This window comes from Catharus ustulatus, chromosome 18 (assembly GCF_009819885.2).
Source record: "Catharus ustulatus isolate bCatUst1 chromosome 18, bCatUst1.pri.v2, whole genome shotgun sequence".
Taxonomy (NCBI): Eukaryota; Metazoa; Chordata; class Aves; order Passeriformes; family Turdidae; genus Catharus; species Catharus ustulatus.
The window spans coordinates 6,911,855-6,932,184 of NC_046238.1; the positions used below are offsets into that span (position 1 = coordinate 6,911,855).

Consider the following 20,330-nt stretch of genomic DNA (forward strand, 5'->3'; position numbering starts at 1 on the left):
AAACCCAGATGACCTGGACAGAATGTATTCAACAAATACCAATATAAAAATATTTCCAGTTACTCTGTGGCAGTGATTCAAAACTGTGATGGACCACAGGATCCCTATTAACCCCACAACTTAAATAAACAGTACAGAAAACTTCATTTCGTATTGTTTCATGGACCACTTGCTGTGACCTCCCAAACATGCTTGACTAGTCACAACCGGGAGATGCTCTTTTAAAGACTCACTGTATTTCCTACTCTACCAGAGGCATCTTGAAAATGAGATTTAACCTGCAGTCTCTTCTTTTAATATTTTGTCAGTTTTGTCCTTTACACTGGAACTGGCCTTTCCAGTTCTGCTCTTCCAGTTCAGGTTTTGCACAAGTGGAAGTGAGACAGGGCACCGTGAACCATCTCAGCAAACGAGTGCATCTGAGGCAGAAATGGACACTTGAAAATACTGAAGTGACTCAAAGGTTTAAAAAATATATATGTATTACGAGAGCCACAAAAAAGGTTACAGACAGAGCTCCACAAAGCCTGCACGGATACATTCCAACAATTCAAGGTGGCAGAACAGGTGAAATACAGACCATAAAAACGGTTCGACATTAACTTTCCAGACTGTCAGAGACAGAAAAGCTTGACCCCATCTTTCCCACACACACAAAAAAATATTGACTATATATATATCTCTCTATATATCTCTAGTCTGGACCACAGATATAGTCCAAAGAAAACCACATTGCAATTTCCATATTAGGCTTGTAGGAGAGTAGGCATCATCTGAGGAACGTGCACTGTAAGGCCCGGGAGGGATGCTCGCGGGCCGAGTTGACACAACATCACGCTTGGTTAGAATTAGAACAGCAACACCCCACAGCTCCTGTGCTGCACGTGGCTACCAACACAGAGCTCTGTGCAACCCCCCGAGCTGGCTGAACCAAACTGAGTAAATACATTTGTTTTGCTTCATTTAAAAAAAAAAAAAAAAAGAAAAAAAAGAAGCGGATGTAAGATATTAGGGTAGCTCCTGCTGTCACCTTCCTTAAAAATTCAAGACTTGAAGACTTCTTTAATGTACTTGCTTACAGACATGTTTTGAGACTGTATTAATGATCTTCAGGAAAATATGCCACCCTGAGGCTTTTTCCCTTGTTCACTTCAGGTTATGTCTGCATCCAGTTTTGACATGGGGGCCAAATGCTGGTTGTCTGTCAGTGCAGTATTTGGCCCGGAGTTTCAAAGTCTTTGCTATTCAGACTTTCCTATGAGGTCAACAAACAAAGTAGTAAAAAAAGAAAATATTAAGGCTTCAAGTAAAAATATTTTCTCTCTCTCCCACCCATGTAGTAAGGTACATTTAATTCCATAATACTCAATATATTATACAATTAAAGATGTAGAGATCCAACTTTTCAAGGCAGAAAAATACTACAATGAAAACCTGGAGGCTAAAAGGGAGCACATGAACAGGGAACAAACAGATAATAAAATGCAATATGCAATGAAAATTGATGCGTAAACTAAAAAAACCTATTGCTCTTTTTAAATAAGTAATACAATCCACAGCTACAAATAAAAACATGTTGAAAATATTTAAGACTTTCGAAACATGAAATAAGCATGACAAAAATAAAGAAGCTACTTTACAGGATGTGTTAACTCGTGCTGGATTTTCATGGCTGATCCCCAACTACCATAAATTAGCATCAATTAAATGAGCTTTCATGGAGCCACACCAATTTATACCAGCTGAAGATTTGGCCTGCAGTGTCTGTAAAAACAGGGTATCTGGGCAGAAGAACCTTACTGCTGATGTGTAAACTGCTTAAAGAACTATACTTTAACGTGGGCTGGATTCTGCTCAAAAATTAGATTTAATAAATAGGTCCCCAGTCCTATAACAGGAACTATGGAACAGACACTTACATTTATGAGTAAATAGCTGCAGGTTCAGTGCCTTGGATGGAAATGAGGCTGGATTTGCTGTATGCAATCTCCTGTTAACAGTTCTGCTTAGATTATTCTTTCAGAAAATCTGAATAATTTACTCCAGGCTATGTGCACTGAATTAAATGCAAACCTCAAAAGGAAAAAAGAAAAAAAGACTTTGGTACCATTGTAAACCTATGAAAAAGTTGAATGTCTCTCAACTGTGGGCAAAACTACTCACAAAATACATAATCCTTACTGCTGAACCTGTACTGACACAGTGCATCCTTTTTTTCTCCCTTACCCCTTGTGAACTATGTCAAAATAACCCTGGATATTAGTGCTTTATACACACAATACTGTGTTTAGTCTTACTGAGAAATTCTCTCATGAACTAATGTAGTTAACTTCAAAGGCTCTTTGGCCCTTCAAGTTCCTCAGTAGCTTTTTCATTTATAAATGCAAGAGAAAGAACGATCAAAGTGGAGCATCACTGGGATGCAAATCTCAAATATTACATTGGTGCAAATTTTCAGCCTTGCTTGCATGAATTTCATGTACGTATTCAAAGATACATGATAAAATGTGCCCTTGTCTCACTGCCTAATCCCATGTATTTCATACCCCCTCTTTTTCAGGGCTTACATATGGCATATGTGATACTTTAAAAACAAGTAATTCTTGTGATACTCTATGCACCAGAGTGAATTCCAGTCCTTAAAGAAGCACTGCATCTTCCTGAGGAGTTAACACCAGGGTAGACTGCAGATTAATAACAGTTGAAGATGGAAGAAATCTGTAAGGCCATCTGGTCTACCCTTTGTCCCTACAGGCTCACCTCTCAGAAATTTTTAAATTACTTGTCCAAATACAGTTTGACTGTCCTAAACAGTTCATCCAACACTCTGCTTGGAAGACTATTCCACTGCCCCTTCCTCTCCATATTTTCTGTCCCATTCTAAATGTAGACCATTGGTTACCAGTGACAACCCTTTGATTTACCTTTGGTTTTACAACTTTTAAGTAACATATTTGTAAAATTACAATACTCAATTTCCACTTCATTGCTTATCCAGTGGCATGTTTCAGCCCTTTAAATCTTCTCATTATCCAGCCATCCAGTTCTTTAATATATATTGCTCCATCTGTACCTGATCCAGTTTGCCAGCATCCTTCTGGTACCATGGTGCCTTCAACTAAGGACAATGTTCTACCTGCCAGTGAGCAAATCTGCATAGAAAAACTATTGCTTCTCTGCTCTGCAATATCCCTACACCAGGCATTAAAATATCACCAAGGCAATAAAATGCACACTGATTTCTACTTCACTCCCTCAGAACTTTAGCCTATTGCAGATCCATTGCTTTCCACGTTTCTCCCTTCAGGCAACATAGAGCATTACACAGAGAGATGATTAACTTTCTTATGTTCTCTTCAACCTTTGTCTCCAAAAAATAATGTGATATACAAGGGACATAATAACCATGTATTGCAGCAGATGTCAAGATTCATCAAATCAAAATATAAATTTTAACCAGGCAAAATTAAGGTCAATATTTGCCTTCTGGAATAATTAACCTCAACATACATGAAAACAAATAAGATGTTACAAACACATTCTGAATTGCTACCAAATACCTGGAGAGCTTTCCATTATAGTCAAGGACTGTAAAGGATTTAACCCCTTGAAACAAATATCCTGAAAAATGATGGATTTAGATCTCTAATCAAAACTATTCACCAAGAGAACCAGGTGGGAAGTCGAGGTCTTGTATGCTGACTGGCTCAGTGATAAATAATAATTTTTAGTGACTTTGGCAACAGTCGCTCAGGATATTCTTAATTGCACACATGATCTGGCTAGTTAGCATTGGTCCAGATCTCAGTACTTTTGACTTCTGAGGTGGTAACTGAATGGTAAGGAAAAGGAGATAAGGAACAGAGAAATAAAAATCTATTTGTCCCAAAATTAGCTTTGCCAGAGTCCTCATATTTTTGGCAAAAGTAATGCACCCCTTTCTTGTTTTTTATGGTAAAGTTGTCTTTAAATCCAACGAAGTAAATGTCATTTTCTGGAGACAGGAAAAAGAAACCTCAGAATGTTAAATAGATTTGATTGATATTATTTTAAAAAGTTGTTCCCCAGGGGGGGAAACCCAAATTGAAAATCCTTTGTCTAACAGTATTGAAGACCAGAGGGAATGTGCTAGTAATTAGGCAGACAGAAAATTTATATCCTTTAGATGCACGCTTGGCTCAGTTACACACACCGTAAATTCGACAGCTCATGATAACCTTGCTGCGGGATTACACTGACGGCACCAGGGCAAGGCAGTAAACTCTGTTATTGCCTAAATCCAACAGGTAAGGAGGGTGCAGGGAAAGCAGCTGACAGCTGTTGAAAATACTTTTCCATCCAACATTTCCTTTCTTATCTGCCTGGTTTTGTTTCTGGGTCAGAGAAGCCTTTCAAACCCAGAGGGAGCAGGAGGTCAGAGTGGCAGATCCTCGCCGGTGTTGCAGTCCTTTTCCATGGAGACAAACACACGCACACACACACAAAACTTCACACACAGGGAGGCCAATGGCAGACAGGGACAAGCTGTTGCTATCCTTCCTCCTGCCCCCATGTGGGACTGGGGAGGCTTTTAGAGACGACGTGGTGTCTGCAGCCCAAGTGGCCTTGCCTTGTTCCTTCCCTTCAGGAGGAACCTGAGCTGCAGCGCCGGGGGACAAGGAGAAGCTCCTGCCAGCACAGGGACCCTACTTGCCACGTCAGCAGGAAAACAGCAGTTGGTCCTCTGGCTCCTGCTGGACACATGGCTGGCCAGAAGAACTGGGAAGGGGCATGGGAAAACTGACTGATCCTGGACTGACCGTACTTTTCCACAGCACGACTGGTACACAACGGAGTGGTTGGACAGACACATGCACAATGGCTTTAGCGCTCTCTTGCAGGAAGGAAATCTGCTCTGTGGTGGTCTTAGGTCATAGCCAGTTCCCGCCTGTCGCTTCAGGAAGAGTCGTAGACTGTACAGTTCTATTATTCCCTCGAGAATAAGGCTGCAGCTGGTTTTTGGCCAAAAGAGAAAGATGAAAACAGAACAAACCCAAAACAAGAAAAGGAGAGTGGCCGACTGCTGCTGCTCCTTCTTTGTTGTTATTTGAGTCTTCACAGTGCTCCTAGCTTCATGGCTGGCTGAGTGGATGGCTCTTTGTTTTAATTCATTTTATTTTACACTGAAATTTCATAGGTTGTTCCACCAACTCCAGACACCTTCTTAACATTTGAGTGTCTAGCAGGGCTGACAGGCGTCCCCTGGGAACTTGATGTTGAACCCAACCTGGCTATTCCTTTTGGCTGTCCATTTATTTTACTGTGAGGTGTCTTCAACTGCATGTCATCCCTGCATCAAAAGAAGTATCAAAAGGTGCAATATTAGTGACAAAGTGTAATAGCAGAATGGCTTCATTCAGAGCAAACAATTACCCCTGTCACCCTGAATTCCCAGCATTGCAAAATATTCAAGCCTGGAAGCAAGCTGGTTGAAGACAGTGAACTCAATGAAAAGTCACTGAAATGAGAGAATTAATTTGGCCATTAGGTTAGTGGACCACACCCCAGTAATATTTGTTCATTTAACTACTTGCTTAAATGCTTTGCTGATCCAAACTAATTGCACAGGCATTTACAGGATGCAGGAGGATTTAACTGTGTGTTTTAAAATCAGAAATAAATTCTCAGAAAAAAAACCATTTTCTATTGAAATATCCAGGTAAACAAAACTTTGTTGCTCATCTCTGAAACAACTTGCTGGCACTTAACTTCAGGAGATCTACAATAATGGTTCTCCCACATTTTAATAAGTTTTCCAAAACTGTTGGATAACAGGAGAGAGAAATCTGGGACCTTAACCAGAGGCCAGCACAGCACAGTAAGTACCACATACAAAGGAAACTTGGATAATTCTGAAGAGCAGCCCTCCAGGTCCTAACTAAGCCGAAAGGAAGGAAAAGAGAAGCCCATACAGAAGCTGCAGCTGAGGGTCTTGCTCAGGCAGATACTGAGACTTTTGGCACAGCAAATCCTCTCTCTCCATGCTTTCTCACAGAAAAGGAAGCAGCAAGACCTTAAGGTAACATCATGAAGTTCTGTGCTTTTATCAGCAGTTCTGTACTATGGACACAACACTGCTAAATCCAGAGCTCTCTGTGCCAAGCACTAGGATTCAGCCTGCTTCCCTCAGAGCAGGGTATGTTGCACAAGGAGGATCTCAGCTCTGTCTCTATCCAGGCAATGTCTGGGTCAGCCTCCCTTCAGGCTGCAAACTAAAACAGCTCCACCTTTTTGTGCATAAGAGGAGGGACAATCTGCCTCACACCTTGGAAATAATTCCAAGTTCAGCTATGACACTGTATCACTACAAATTTACAGCAAAACTCACCACCTGCAGTTCAAGGTACAGCAGAAGTGCAAACATTTTGTCATGATGAGGGTGCTGTGGGGGTATGACACAACTGAAGAGCACCCACAAACCTCCCTCCCTGGTGGCCCACAGCAAACACCTCATCAGGACTGTGCCTCCAGTGCAGAGCTCTGCCCTTGCTCACAAGCAGATCCCCAGTGCTCTCAGCCCCTCAGGCAGTACATACCTCTGTGCTCCCACTGACTGCACCTCTGTAATTTCCACAGTGTTTACAAAGGACACAGCCTTCGGGCCTCCGTAAGAGGGTGACCTGGGCATCCCTGTGGGGGACGATGGGACCTGGTGGCCTGGGGATTTGTAGGAGCCATTGCTCACCCTGCCCTGTAGTGCTTGATGGGACTGCACATTATTATTGGCTAAATCAGCTTGCAGAGAGGTTGTGGAAGTCCTTGGTGCTCTTGTCATTGCACTTGAGAGTGAAGACACTGAGGACTGCAGTATAGGGTTCCTTGTGCTAAAGCTGGTGGCAGCCATCAGATTGTCCCTGGATCCGTATCTCATGGCCATGCTGCGCGGGTCTTCCGAGAGCGTGCTCACTTGCTGAAGGCTGTAGGAGCTGGGCGTATCATAGACACCCGAGTCTGCAAACACCGAGTCAGGGTGCGAGTGGAGGAGCTTCTCCCTCTCTTCCATCTCTTTCCTTTCCTGGATGGATGCCATAATTGTCTTGGAAAGGTTATCGTAGCGCACCGGGGAGGGGTCTCGCTGATGCGGGGCCGGGCTCCCCAGCACCGGGCTGAAGCTCTGCGGTGGCTGGCGCTGCAGCTCGCTGCCCCGGAGGTGGCACATTTTGGCTGACAAATATGGGGAGTGGTACCCAACAGAGCTGACAGCAGAATGGGCAATGCACTTCCTCCCCGAGGGAGACATGGGGTTCAGCAAACTGTCATAAGAAAGACTCCCATTTCTGTTTGACAGGGAATTGGGAGAAAAGATGCTTTTGTAAGGGGTGGAAGCCGCCCCTTCAGACTTCATTGGATGAAGGGGCACTTTGTCTGTCCCTCTCCTGCCTGCAGATTTCAGGCTCAGGGATCGTGAATTGATGGCAAAGGAATCTATCTGGAGTGGGGAAGACTGGTAGGTCTTGTGGAGGGAGCTCTTCCGGTAGCTGGGGATGTCCAAGCTGGGTTCGGACTGGTAATCAAGGCTCCTGCCATCCTCTTCTATCAGAGCCCCTTGACTGTGTCCCTCCTGCAAGGTGATCTAAAACAGAGGTAAAACAGAAGTCAGTGACACATAAATACAGGTTTGCTGTCTTGGTCAGTGCATGGGAAGGACAGAGCTGAAGGTCTTCCCTCCAACTGTCAGCTCAGGTTCATTACAAGAAAATCTCCTGACTCCTGTTCAACATATGGATTAGCACCTTGGAAGCAAGGAGGAATTATTCATAGTAATTGCTAAATAATATTGACAGTAAAAAGTAAGATAATACATGGACACTGAAAACACTAATGAGAGACCCAAGCTGAGACTCAAATCTCAGTCAAGGTAAATCAGATTGTTATCTGATGATACTGCCCTTGGAAAAAACACTGCACTTAATGTTTTCTACAAATAGCTCTTGAGTTGAGGGATGTCTGGTTTTGTGCTGAGACAGAAATACTTTGAGCTTCACTTCAACATGCTGGGGGCCAGCACACTCTTATCCACTCTACTCTGCACTATGAATATTCACTAATTCAGAATTTCTGGTCATAGGTCTTCAAAATTAGGCATCTAACCTTAATTAAAGCAGAGAGGCTCCTTCCAACCATTTAGAAACAAAATGAACCAATTTTCTCTTTTTTATTGCCTGCGTAGGAGAAAGTGGCCACATCAGAAAAGGACACAAAGGCCATAATTTATGTACTCTGAAAACAGATAGGACTTCACTTTGTTTTACTCTGTGAAAATTGCTCAGAGTTCTGTTCACTTACAATGCCATTCTGTGCTAAGTAAATAGTTCTTGCTCTTATTTTTAAGGAAGAGTTTGCCATAGCGCACAATAAATTGGCTACACTGGCTCTGCAAACAAATTATTATCAGTCACATGTTTAATCAGAAATGCAGTTGACATGGCTTGTTCTGTAGTTTCTTTTAAAGGAAAATTATTGAAAGAAAAAACTGAATGATGAACCCTTGGTTCATTGTGGATTTTTAAAAAAGCTTTTTCCTTTCAGCTAGGAGATAGAGAAATATGCAAAACAGCTCACTCTCTTCTAGAGCATGGTGCTAAATTTGGCCTTCTCTGGAAAAAGGAGACCAAGTGACAGCCTGTAAAGGAGGATGAGATCAATGACGTAGCTTTTAAGTATATTTGTGCTACTTATCCTTGTGTCCCAATGCCTCTTTCCTAGCAGCTTTCACTGCTTAAAAGCAGAATTACATTGACAGGCTGAAGAACTGATACAGAACAGACACCATGGCATTCCTCACACAGCCCAGTCTCTTTCCCTCTGTACCTCCTACTTAGGCTTGGCAGACAAATCCATGCCCTCCTATCAGCTCACCACATGAACCTCATTTTATGATACTCTCAGCTGACTACTAGAGAGTTGTGACTACTATAAAAAACTGAACAAGTCCCCAGAGCCTGTACACCAGTCAGCAACACAGTTGTGGGTTGGGATTGAAACAGCAACCCTCAGAGTGAAGGTGCTGCTCCCTGTTATCGTTCACAGCACTGCCCAGTCCCCTGGCCTGATCACAACCTGCCCTGTATCTATATTGCATCTCTGGCTGGGCACTGAATGAACACAACAAGCCTGCCTTTCCTTGGCTCCCTGACTTTTGGCATTATGACTCAGAATGCTGTGGCTTCCACAGCTCAAAATTGCTAGATGATGTAAATAGAATATTTTGGACTAGATGTCAAGCCATTTTTCATGTAATAAAATGAAAATGATAGGATATTAAACTTTTTGGATACAGTGAACACACTGTTGTTCCTGTGTTCCCTTTCATAAGCCACTCGTTTCTTCATTAAGTGGAAAATCCAGAGAATAAGATTTACCATTACTGCAGTAAGACTAAAACTTAAACTTGGTCATAGCTGGAATTCCACTATCTATTACCATCTTTCTTTTCAAAATGAGAAGGATTCACTAAAAGCTCTCCTCACCATTTAAGGAACATTCTTCTTTCATAATACTCCTTCCTATCACCCCCTTCTTGTTATTCCAGGGGTAACACTGAAGGACCTGATGAAATTAATTTTGAGAAAACTACACTGAGTATGGTATGTGTTTTTTAAGGGTGTCTCCACTGGTGTGTGAAGACTGGGATACATATTGCAAATACACAAGTTAGACCAGTGTTTTCCAAATTCTGTTCTCTGGTCCTGGGGGCCAAGGAATATTTGCAATAAATCCATGAGAAATAAGTTTCGTAACTTCTAAGGAAAAGACAAAACTGTCAAAATTCCATAGCAAATCTGTCTAATTCTTTGGACCTCAGTTTTCCTGACAGGTGAAAATGATGCCAAGTGTTAGGAAGGTGTTTTTATCCATATTACCCAAATGCACTGGATGGGTGCTAAGGAAGGTCAAACATGAGGAGTCTTCTGTTAATTGTCACTAAAATGTCTCTTGGGATGCTTTAAAAGTCCTTTCTATTTTGCAAGCTGACATCTTAAGGAATCAGTGAATACACAGAGTATTGGCTAAAGGGTCTGATCCAGAGAAGCACTCAGCATGCCCAGCTCCCTCTGAAGGGAATGTGAGGTGGCACCTCTGCCAGGAGAAGCCAATGGGAGGTGACACTTCTCAGCATCCCAGGATCAGACCGAGACACAGGAGCAGTGGCAGCGCACGCCTGCCAGAAGGACAGACATGTCAGCAGGGGAAGCTGTGAAATCAGACATGTTTCCATAAGGAGCAAGGTGAAAATACTTCACTGTCACACAACAGTGCCAAGTGTTGTTATTTACTTTTACACTCTGTCATTCACTAGAGCCCTGCAGTGAGTTCATCCTCAGCTGCACACTGCCTGGCATTAGCTGGAGCAGAAATCCCAGGCTGGCTCACCTGCTCGGCCGTGGCGTGGTAGTGGACTTTGGGATTGTTGCTGAAAGCCGGTCGGTATTTGTACATGGCAGGAGTAGGAGGGCTGATAAGTTTGGGTGAGAGGCCACCTTCTGCAAGAGAAAAAAAAAAGTTCTTTCTGTTAAAATGTGTGTGGACAGAAAGCTGTCAGCCATAATTCCTTGCCATCAATCGTCCTCTGCAAATGGATCTGTTCTGGGGAGAATAAAACTCGCATTTTGTGTAGCATTCCACCAAAATCAATGGGGTCCCTATGGCAGTAACAGGATGTTGCTGCCAGATCAGCCATCTACAGAGAAGAAGAAACAAGGCACAATATATTGAGATGGGTGACATATTTTGGTGAGTAGAAATTTTGCCTAATTTGAAATACTAAATATTTGGGTTGAATTCAGCTACTAGTTCTGCCTGAAAAAAAAAAAAAGTTTTTTTAATACTATCAAAGCATAAATTTCACATTCTTACAAATCAAATAATTCAGTTTGCAATGCCTAAGAATTTCATGCTAGTATTTCTGATTCCTTAGATTCCTTAGACGTTTTTCATTTAAAAATTTATTTAAGAAGGGATCTAAAAGAGTTTATAAACTCTGCAAAACTGACATGAAATATTCAACCTAGGCTTGAATGAACCACTTCATGCTGGCTTTTCTCTCCCTTCCCTGTTGTTAATTCCCCTAGTCTGGAAAACCTATAAATAGGAAAAAATCCTTCACCCAGACCCCCTGTTTTGAAAGAACATAAGAAACCTTTCAAAAAGGCTAAAATAGTTTCTTGTTAATAAAAATAAATCACTGATCATGCAACTGTACCTTCACTGGTGCCCAGCTGCCCTTTTAGCTCAGAGTACTTGCTTGGATCTCCTTTGGGTGGGAGAGGTGGTTGCACATCCATACTCTTATCCTCCAGACCTTCCAGGCTGATTTTAGACTGAAAATGATAAAAAATGAATCAATCATTACTTGCACCTTGGTTAAATAACAGCATGTGGCAGAGTGCTGGATGTACCAGAGATCCAGAACTACATAAAATGACAAATAGGATTTAGCATCCACTGCAGGCAAGGACTGTCACAATTAGCATCATCATAACCAGCCAGTAAAATTTTAAATGCACTGTCCTGGCCTACTTGGCATGCTAAGTACTATAATCATCACACTAATTAATATGTGGTAGAAGACAATAGTGCTTTCTAGCATTTTTCAGCAACTTTCCAGGTAGCTCTCAGCAAGTAATTATCCAAAGAGTGTAGGAAGTAACTATCCACAAAAATCTTGCAAGTTGGCTTCCTTTGAATCCTCTGCTTTTTATGGGACTAAACAAATCCTTCTCTATTATTCATACAAGGAGAAACTGAAAAGAGGAGAGAACTCAGCTTGTCAGTCAATATTCCTTGCTTGGACCACAAGCCTTCCTGCAAGTGGGAAGCTCAGAACATTCCTTGAAGTAGAACAGCTGACCTGGTCTGGTGGTACAAGGGTTCATTAAAATCAATCTGAACACCAAGAGGTGACAGCTCTTGGGACAGAAAATAACTACTCAAAGAACAGCCAGCTCTTCCAAAAGAAGCCCAAAGAGATTCCATTCTAGAGCTGCCTGTTATCGGATCAACAGCTGCTGTTATTGAACCTGTGTTACTTTCAGAGGATGAAGTATATGACAAGGACTCAAACTCTAGTTTCTGCATCATCTCAAAGAGATTTGTCAATGATAGACTCATTCCCAGGCTTGATAATGCTCAATCCATGCCCTTCAGAAGCAGAACTTGGAGATTTCCTCACCTTGCTCCGGTTGAGGTTGGCTTGGATGCCGTTGTCACTGATCTTCACTGTGATCTGTCGCTCAGACAAATCAGGTCTCAGGAAAGGAGGCTTCACACTCACAGCTTGCTTTTTCTTGGGCTCAACCACGTACCTGATTAATTGTGCAACAGTAATCATTAAAATAAACAGTAACCTAAGAAGAAGGCTTAAAAATCTTCCCACTTCCAGGTTATGATTTAAGAATGTGTCAGAATCTAGGTAAGAACCTCCATTTATTTCAATGTATGTAATAATTAAGCATCAATAAAAAAGTAAATAAATTAGTGAGCAAAAGGAAAGGATGCATTTGGAAAATCAGCAATTTTTGAAGCACTAATGGACAAGAGAACAAAGAGAGCAAGAGAGACCTGCCACCAACAGAAGTGACTGACTAGGTCATCCCAGTAAATGTGAAACAGCTGCCTTGTGGTGGGAGTCAGTGACTGGGGGAACAAGAGTCAGCACATGGGGAGTTACCATGGAGAAGATGATGTGCTGCCAGTTCTAACTTACCACACGGTGACTTGATTCTGTAGCATGTTTAGTAATCAAATAAATGGAGGTAAGAGAGACTGACAAGTCTATAGGAAGCAAAAAATCTAAGAGGATATGGCTGACTGTAGATACCTAATTTCTCTCCAGTGGAATAGAACTCTAAATGCAATTGGCCAGTGGCTGTACAATGCCTAAATATCAACACACACACCAGCTTTCTCTGGTTTATGTAGTGAACAGGACATTCTAGTAGTGATGGCTCAGTGACCTTCAATATATAGGACAATCTGAACAGGTCTTCACAAAACACAAACGTTCTGCTTGCTATAATTCTGGGAATAGCCATGATGATGGTACTCACAACCCCTCTCTTAACAGAAGTGTTTCACAGTGTTTAATACCTGGCTCTTCTCATTCACCTTGACCTGATTTTCACATTTTGGAAGGTTTGAGAAGCAGCTACTCCACTGTCTTTAACACATGTAACAGTCCTTTAGGACTTACTTGTATAACAAAGGAGGGGGAAAAAGGCAGATAAGAGTATCAGGGTCTGGAATTGTTCAATACCCCAAAAAGGCTCAAATAAGTCCTGTAGTAAGATTATGAACATGTTTGCAGGCTGGACAGCTCAGCACCCAGAATTATTTATAGTCCATCTGATCTACTGCATTAAGATCCCTATTTCAAAATGTGCAACAATAAATCCATTTCCCCAAAAATAGAAAGCCATCAATAAAATCTCAAGTTTCGTGATGTAGACCTCATTGATAATCTGTTTTATGATAATGAAAGTGCCAGTGAGATTGAAAACCACAGCAGCCTTAAATTAGATTTAAGTCTTAAGGAGAAAGGCTGATTTTAGCTTCCTTCTTTTTCTCCAGCAGACTGGACATTGCCTGTACAGTGTAAGAAGTTGTGAGGGCAGTATGGATACCTTGCTACTGAAATCCACTGGATAAACTGGTCAAGACAAGGGTATGAGCTCAACATAATTTGACAGGCTCATTCAAAAAAATATTTCTGGGATAAGGATGGTGAATTACAGGTTACAGCCATGCAACAGGGAAGCAGCTAACACAGAGCTCTGCCTTCAGAACTGTTTTGGTTTGCTTTCCTCTTATTCCATCAATGATCCTTGGCTTGTGAGCCCAGCCAAGCACATTTTCTTCCCTACTGCTGCTCCCTCATTCCCAGCTGAGAGCATTTCTCTTACCTGGGAGCCAAGGGGCTGCAGAGCACATGTTCCACGTTTCCACAGCATCCTCGGGTAAAAGGATTCACTCCACCACGGAATTTCCCTGTCACCTGCAAACATGTTCAGGGCAGTGCTTAAACCTCTGGTTATAAAAAAGTCATCATCCAAGCTTCAGAAAGCCAAGAACAAATCTGACCCTTCTGTCCTTCCCAAACAGATCATTTTTCTTTGAATGCTGCACTTTTGTCTCCAGCTCTAACACACAACCTCTGTCAGCTAATTCCAGCTAGGAGGCACTCAACTCAATATCCTTCCCAAAAGGACACTGCTGAAGGTGACTGGGTTCACCTCTCCATGCTGCTCCTGCACTGGGTTTGTGTCTACTCCCAGCCAGACATTCTTCTTTGGTCTCTTTCATTCCCAACACTTCCCCTCCTCTGCCTTGGCAAGTCCCCTCCAAACCAACAGCAATGTCGAATCAACGTTCCCAAACACTGGATGAGAGCAATGTTTCCTCTCTCTCAGATCCCATCCTGAGCAGCAATCAGTACAAACCACTGCCTTATGTGGGAGGGTGCCAGGAACTCCCTGGTGATTACAATGTTTGCTTGTAAATGAGCAGGTTTAATAAAAGCCAAGCCTCATTAGACTGGCGGGATCCATTCAAGGCTTCATAAGCATTATAAAGAGTTTGTACTCTACAGGCAGATACTTGAAAGTCACCATATGGGGATAAATACTAATAAAGCCAGGGAGATTAATAGTGGTTGCCATTAAAAGCCCTACTATTGTTGTATGCAAGTAAAGCATTTTAATCAGCTCATAGCTCTGATTTAGCAACAAGTTTACAGAGTACCAGAAATACTTTAATAACTTGCAAATAAAATAACAACAATTAAATGATTCTGCAATATATTATGCTGGCCTTGTTGGTATAACATAAAGCTCTTTAAGAAGCCAAGAGAGAGGCTGGAAGTTCTGAGATTTGGAAGAGCAATCTTTGGATGAAAAGATGGGTCTGGGACATTTGGCACATCTGCATTCAATCCTAGGCTCACGCTGACTTGTGCCAGATCCTGGCAAAGCATTTCATATCTCTGTGCCCATTTTCTCAAACACAGTATGAAAATAAAATTTCTCCATCTCACAGATTGCAGTACTAATTATATCAGTTTGGTTTCTAAAGTAGTTTGAAATCTACTGGTAGAAAACAGTCTAAGAAGGAAGGGTATTTATTTATTCTATTCAGAAGCTAAAAATACCAGGATATGAGCAGATGTTGGGTTATGGGTTATTTTGATTCCACAAAAGAATTTCAGAGGCATTCAGAAAGCTCAGAAACATCTAAGCATAGCTACTATTCACTTTTCAATCACAGTCTGCCTACTATGAGTGCTCAGACTTACAAACTCCAGAATTAATAAATACCAAAAATTTTAAAAATCCAAAAATGTCTGTACCACTGGCCTATAAAATGTACCAGGAAAAGAGGACAAGATAAGCTGAGCATATTGCAACTGGAAAGCTGACAGTAGATAACTACCAGTGTGAGAAAATAGAATCAACACTGAGACTGCAGGGGAAAAGGGAATGTTTTAGAACAGTGGCAAAGCCAGGAGCAGATCTCATATCCATCTCTCCTGGTCTGGTGCTCTAATTACTTAGATATGCTTCCTCTGAAAGGACCTCAGGGCTGGGAACATCCATCCCCCAGTTACAGATAACTGCTACAAATGACTTAGCAGAAATTAAGTCCAGATTATATTTAATTTTCAAAATGGCATGGCATGATGAATTAAATCTCAAGTGGTTTGGTAGCTCAGGAAACCAAACCAAGCTAGGATACATTTTCCAACAGTTATTTTGATCACAGAAAAATTCTCAACCTTCCTAAAGTCTAGTTCAGCCACAAACACGTGAAGTTAAATTTTACATTTTTTAAAGTCAAATTTTTCCTTCTTCTTCAGCCTAAAATTTTCATGGGGAGTTTATATCACTGCGAAAAGACAAGCCTAAGGCAAACCACGACTAGGGCTGTGAGACCAAAATGCTACTATTGTTAGCACTATCAAACCTAATACTTGGCCAAAATCAATTTTAAAACAAACAGCAGATGATTCTGAGCAGGACAGAGAAAAGCATTTGAAGATGACAGCTATGGAAGCTTACTTTGTTCAAAGGCCATGTTAGGCAACAGTTCAGGATGACTTCAGATTCCTTGCTTATGTAAACCTCCCACACTCTTCTGGATAAGAATTTTTATTGTCTCTTGTGGGATGGAGACAATATCATCTCAGTTTATGAAGGCCTGGCCTCAGACAGATGTTTTCAACGCTCACAGCCTGCCCAGGAGCCAGACAGCTCCACAGCATGGAGCCAGCAGCCCCCAGGACAGCCAAAACAGCTCAGTGGGAGCTGCAGAGCACCCATGGGTGCAAGGGCAGCTAAAACCCGTCTCAAAAAACCCCAAACCACAAAGGAAAAGAAGTATGGTGGGGAAAAACGTGCAAAAAGCCCAGATGTGAGGGACACTTTGGAGCTGGAGCTGTGAAAGGGTACAGCACAGGAATGCACAGAGTTCATGAGCCTTGGGATGAGGGTTGAGAGCAGTGCCACACCTGCAAACTGGGGGTGGCAGGGGCCTGTTACTGATCCCATCACATTGACTCTATCACCCGTGCCAAGCCATTAATGTGCACGTGAATGCATCAACCACAGGGACTGTGGATCATGGACACTTGAGTAACTGCAGGGGAACTGGAGCTTTACAGGCTTTTTGGCACAAGGTGTCATGGTGGCACTTGGTTTGGAGAAGCAAAGCAAGTTGGGTCCAACAGCACTCTGTGTGTGTGTGTGTGTTCATATGCATGAGAACAAGAGAGAGACACAGAGGGAGACAAAGAGCTAACTCAGACCTATTATGGACAGTGTGGGTTTGCTGGGGGAGTTCAAAATACCAGGAGAGAGGGCAAATGATTTAATATTTTCCTTTCTTTCTTTCACTCAATCTCATGGATTGTTCAGTCTGACTCATAAAGTTTGAACTTCTGGGGTTGATGGCACTCACAACATAAAACCTATTTCAAGGCCATGAGTAGATTTTAAGTAATAAATAAGCCTGTAGTGATACTCTGGCTAAAAAAGGGAAACCTTTGCCTGCAGTATTAAAAAAAATAAAATCTGAAAATAAAAAAATAGGCAATCTTCCTGGATCCTCACAAAAGCTCCAGTAAGAGCATTACTGGTAAGATTTGGACCATCTTTTCCTTTCCTCAAGCTGACTTGTTGGCTTTCCTTCCCACCTCAACACCTTAGCCACAAACATGCAGGAAGGATTGCTTCTTACCTGTTCATTCGTTGTGCGCCCTCGGGCCACTAGAACAATGTGGAAACCTGTGAGACCAATGACTGGGATAAAGAATAACCCAGCCACACACATGACAGCCATTCTGGATCCAAGAGTTAAAGAAACTGGGATGAGTGAAGGGAAAAAAGAGTCTGTGAAAGACAGGGAGGAAAAGGAGAAAAAAAAAAAAAGGGTGTCACAGTGCCATAGAATGGTTTGGGTTGGAAGGGACCTTAAAGATCACCTAGTTCCAACTCCTCTGTTGTGGATAGGAGACCTTTCACTATCCCAGGCTGCTCCATGCCCTGTCCAGTCTGGCCTTGGACACTTCCAGGGATGGGGAAGCCACAATTTCTCTGGGCAACCTGTGCCAGGGCCTCATAGTGAAGAATTTCATGCTAAGTCTCATCTAAACCTGCCTTCTTTCAGTGTAAAGCTGTTCCCCCTCATCCTTTCACTCCAGACCCTCGTCCAAAGTCCCTCTCCAGCTCCCCTGGAGCCCCTTTAGGCACTGGAAAGGGGTCTAAGGTATCCCTAGAACCTTCTCTTCTCCAGACTGAACAACAGCAACTCTCCCAGCCTGTCTCCAGAGCAGAGGGACTCGAGCTCTGAGCATCTCTGTGGTCTCCTCTGGACTTGCTCCAGCACGTCCTTCTGATGTCAGTGCAGCACTCCAGGTGGGGTCTCACGGGTGCAGAGTGTCCCTCTCCTTCAGCAAGGTCTAACTAAATTGCATCTCCAAGTCCATCTGCTCCTAGTCTGGTTCCCCATCCCTGAGATGGTTAAAAAGTAAGCTCTGTGATCCTGGCTCTACCCTTCTATCTTGTAAAGAATGTTGTGCACTGATCTATCAAGAGCAGTATCACCCCTCAGAGCCAGCAGTTTGTGTTACACCAGCATGCAGGGGGCTGCTTCCAGAGCACACTCTGCTCCAAAATACAGCAACAGAGTTTTCAACACAGCAAACAGCAGTTGAGAGCTCCAATTCAGGGAGACAGCTCATCCTTCTGCTGGGTTGTCATGACAAACAAAGGGTCAGCTACAGTTTCTGGAGCAATCCATGTTCACACAGGTACAAGGGGAACAGAGGAAAACCTGCACTGAGCATTTGCAGGAGGAGAGCAGTGGGGGATCAGGAGAGGCTCTGCCAGCTCCCACGGAGGAATGTTCAGATTCATTCTTGCACATTCTTGTCACCTCGAGTCTGGAAAGACCAAAAGAAGGATACGTAATGGTAGTATGAGCTGCTCCCAGCTTTTCCATGTGGTTGAGCACGAAGATGAGCCCAAAGGTGAACACTCCAACCATGTGCGTACTTAAGGACAGCAAGAAGAGAAAAAAATAGCGGTAGTTCCTCCGTCCTATGCAATTGTTGACCCATGGGCAGTGATGGTCAAAATCCTTGTAGAGAAAGGGAGAGATAGGGAAAAATATCCAAACAGTGAAAGAAAATACATTGCCTTAGAGATGAATCTGAACTACTGTCATGTAAAATTACATCAGACTAGTTCTGTAGCTTTACAAAATGCTTGACTGTATTTTATAAGACTTTTTAGGACCAAATTGTTCCTCTGTCCATGAATGGAGAGGTACTTGAGTGTTGCTGGGGTTTGAAGAGAGGATATATTAAAAATAAAGGACAGGCTATTTATCTGCTAGCAGCAGAAGCCCTAATTTTTTATCATCCTTAGCATGAGTCAATTACAATGAAGTTATTGAAACCCACAATGGTTTGAAGATGCAGCAGTGCTGCAGAACTCTCTGTCCCACGTTTTGGTATTTATACAACACTGAATGAGTCCACTTAGAACAATGAACATCCCAGAAGTACCTTTTCACCATGCAGGTCAGAAAGAAAAGCAACAGTTGGATCAGACACAGGCAAAGATCTGCACAGGTTCATTAGGTTATGAATCCAAACCTAACTATTTGTCTCAGTCACAAGTCCAAAGTCCCTCACAAAGTCAGATCTCTTTTAACAGGAGATTTAATAATGAGGGCAAGTCACAGACACCCTCCAAATGCCTTTACACAGTTTTGTAAGCATGTAAATCCACTGTCTCCAATGGGATTATTCTTGACGTGAAGACAACATCAGGTGCAAGAAATAAACCCTTCTTATCTGTGTGTTCTTCAGAGCAGATATTACATATTCATTGCACCAACAAATGAACTGTTTATTCTTCACTTTGTGGCAATGCTATTTTTAAGCACTGCTCAATGATGACACAGGGAGTTTTGTATTTCTAAGTTCTGCACAATGCATTTACCAACAATTTACAAAATACAAAAAAAAGATTAGAGCTTTCTCAAATGACAGGGGAAACTTAAATATTAAGATAATTTCAGGTTATATCTGAAATGCTGACATAACATCTGTCTGTTAATGCAAATCTGGCTGTATGCAGTCCAAAATACCTATGGATTATGAAACTATGTAAGTACTCACTACAAACATTTCAATTAAGAAAACAAAAATCTGACTACTTTTGTCACAGATTCATTTTTGGGTCCCTCTGGTAACAGGATCCTTTAAGTTTTAATTGGTTTAATTTCTGCAAGTGTTGTCTGCTTTTGCTGTTTACTCATTTTGATCAAACTGGTTCCAAAGTTTTGTATTTGGGAAAATAATTTTTATTGTACATTCTGGACTGAAAGTGAACTACAACCCTGAGTGGATCCTACACAGAAAGTCAGCAGAGTCACTCCTGTTACTGTCTCGAAGCTTTTCTAGAATATGACAGGTGAGTGGGAAATAAGCATCACAAGAATCAATAAAACATGTTTAAGGCCATGATTTATTGATTCAGAAAGTCATTAATACTTTCTGCCTACATTCTTCCACAGCAGTAATAATTCAGTTACAAGCAGAGCTCCTTCCTTACTTGTGCACCAGAATAGTAGGGAACATTCAACTGATCTGACTATCAATAGAACTCGTGGAGAGCTAGCCAGAGTCACCTTGCCTTCTGCTATTTTATGCAGGTTCCTTTTGGATTCCCTCCCATTTTAATTTCTGATGCAGAACTAACTCCCATGGAGGCCTTACATCAGCATGAAAC

At 42.1% G+C, this 20,330-nt stretch overlaps 1 protein-coding gene across 4 annotated transcripts in view; it reads right to left on the reverse strand.

Moving 5' to 3' along the window:
* Window positions 1–464: 464 nt before the first annotated feature.
* The window catches only part of ZDHHC8 (zinc finger DHHC-type palmitoyltransferase 8), a 109,631-nt gene continuing 89,765 nt past the window's right edge, over window positions 465–20,330 (reverse strand). For 2 of the 4 annotated variants that reach the window (XM_033075798.2, XM_033075799.2), the window contains 8 exons: window positions 18,497–18,669; window positions 17,269–17,371; window positions 13,941–14,032; window positions 12,212–12,344; window positions 11,243–11,360; window positions 10,414–10,523; window positions 6,576–7,612; window positions 465–5,329 (listed from right to left, as the gene is read on the reverse strand). In XM_033075798.2, the coding sequence (XP_032931689.1) occupies window positions 5,158–5,329; window positions 6,576–7,612; window positions 10,414–10,523; window positions 11,243–11,360; window positions 12,212–12,344; window positions 13,941–14,032; window positions 17,269–17,371; window positions 18,497–18,669 (1,938 nt within the window). In that variant the 3' untranslated portion in view covers window positions 465–5,157. The remainder of the gene's footprint in view (window positions 5,330–6,575; window positions 7,613–10,413; window positions 10,524–11,242; window positions 11,361–12,211; window positions 12,345–13,940; window positions 14,033–17,268; window positions 17,372–18,496; window positions 18,670–20,330) is intronic. The other 2 variants (XR_004419673.2, XR_004419674.2) reach the window with 2 other exon arrangements.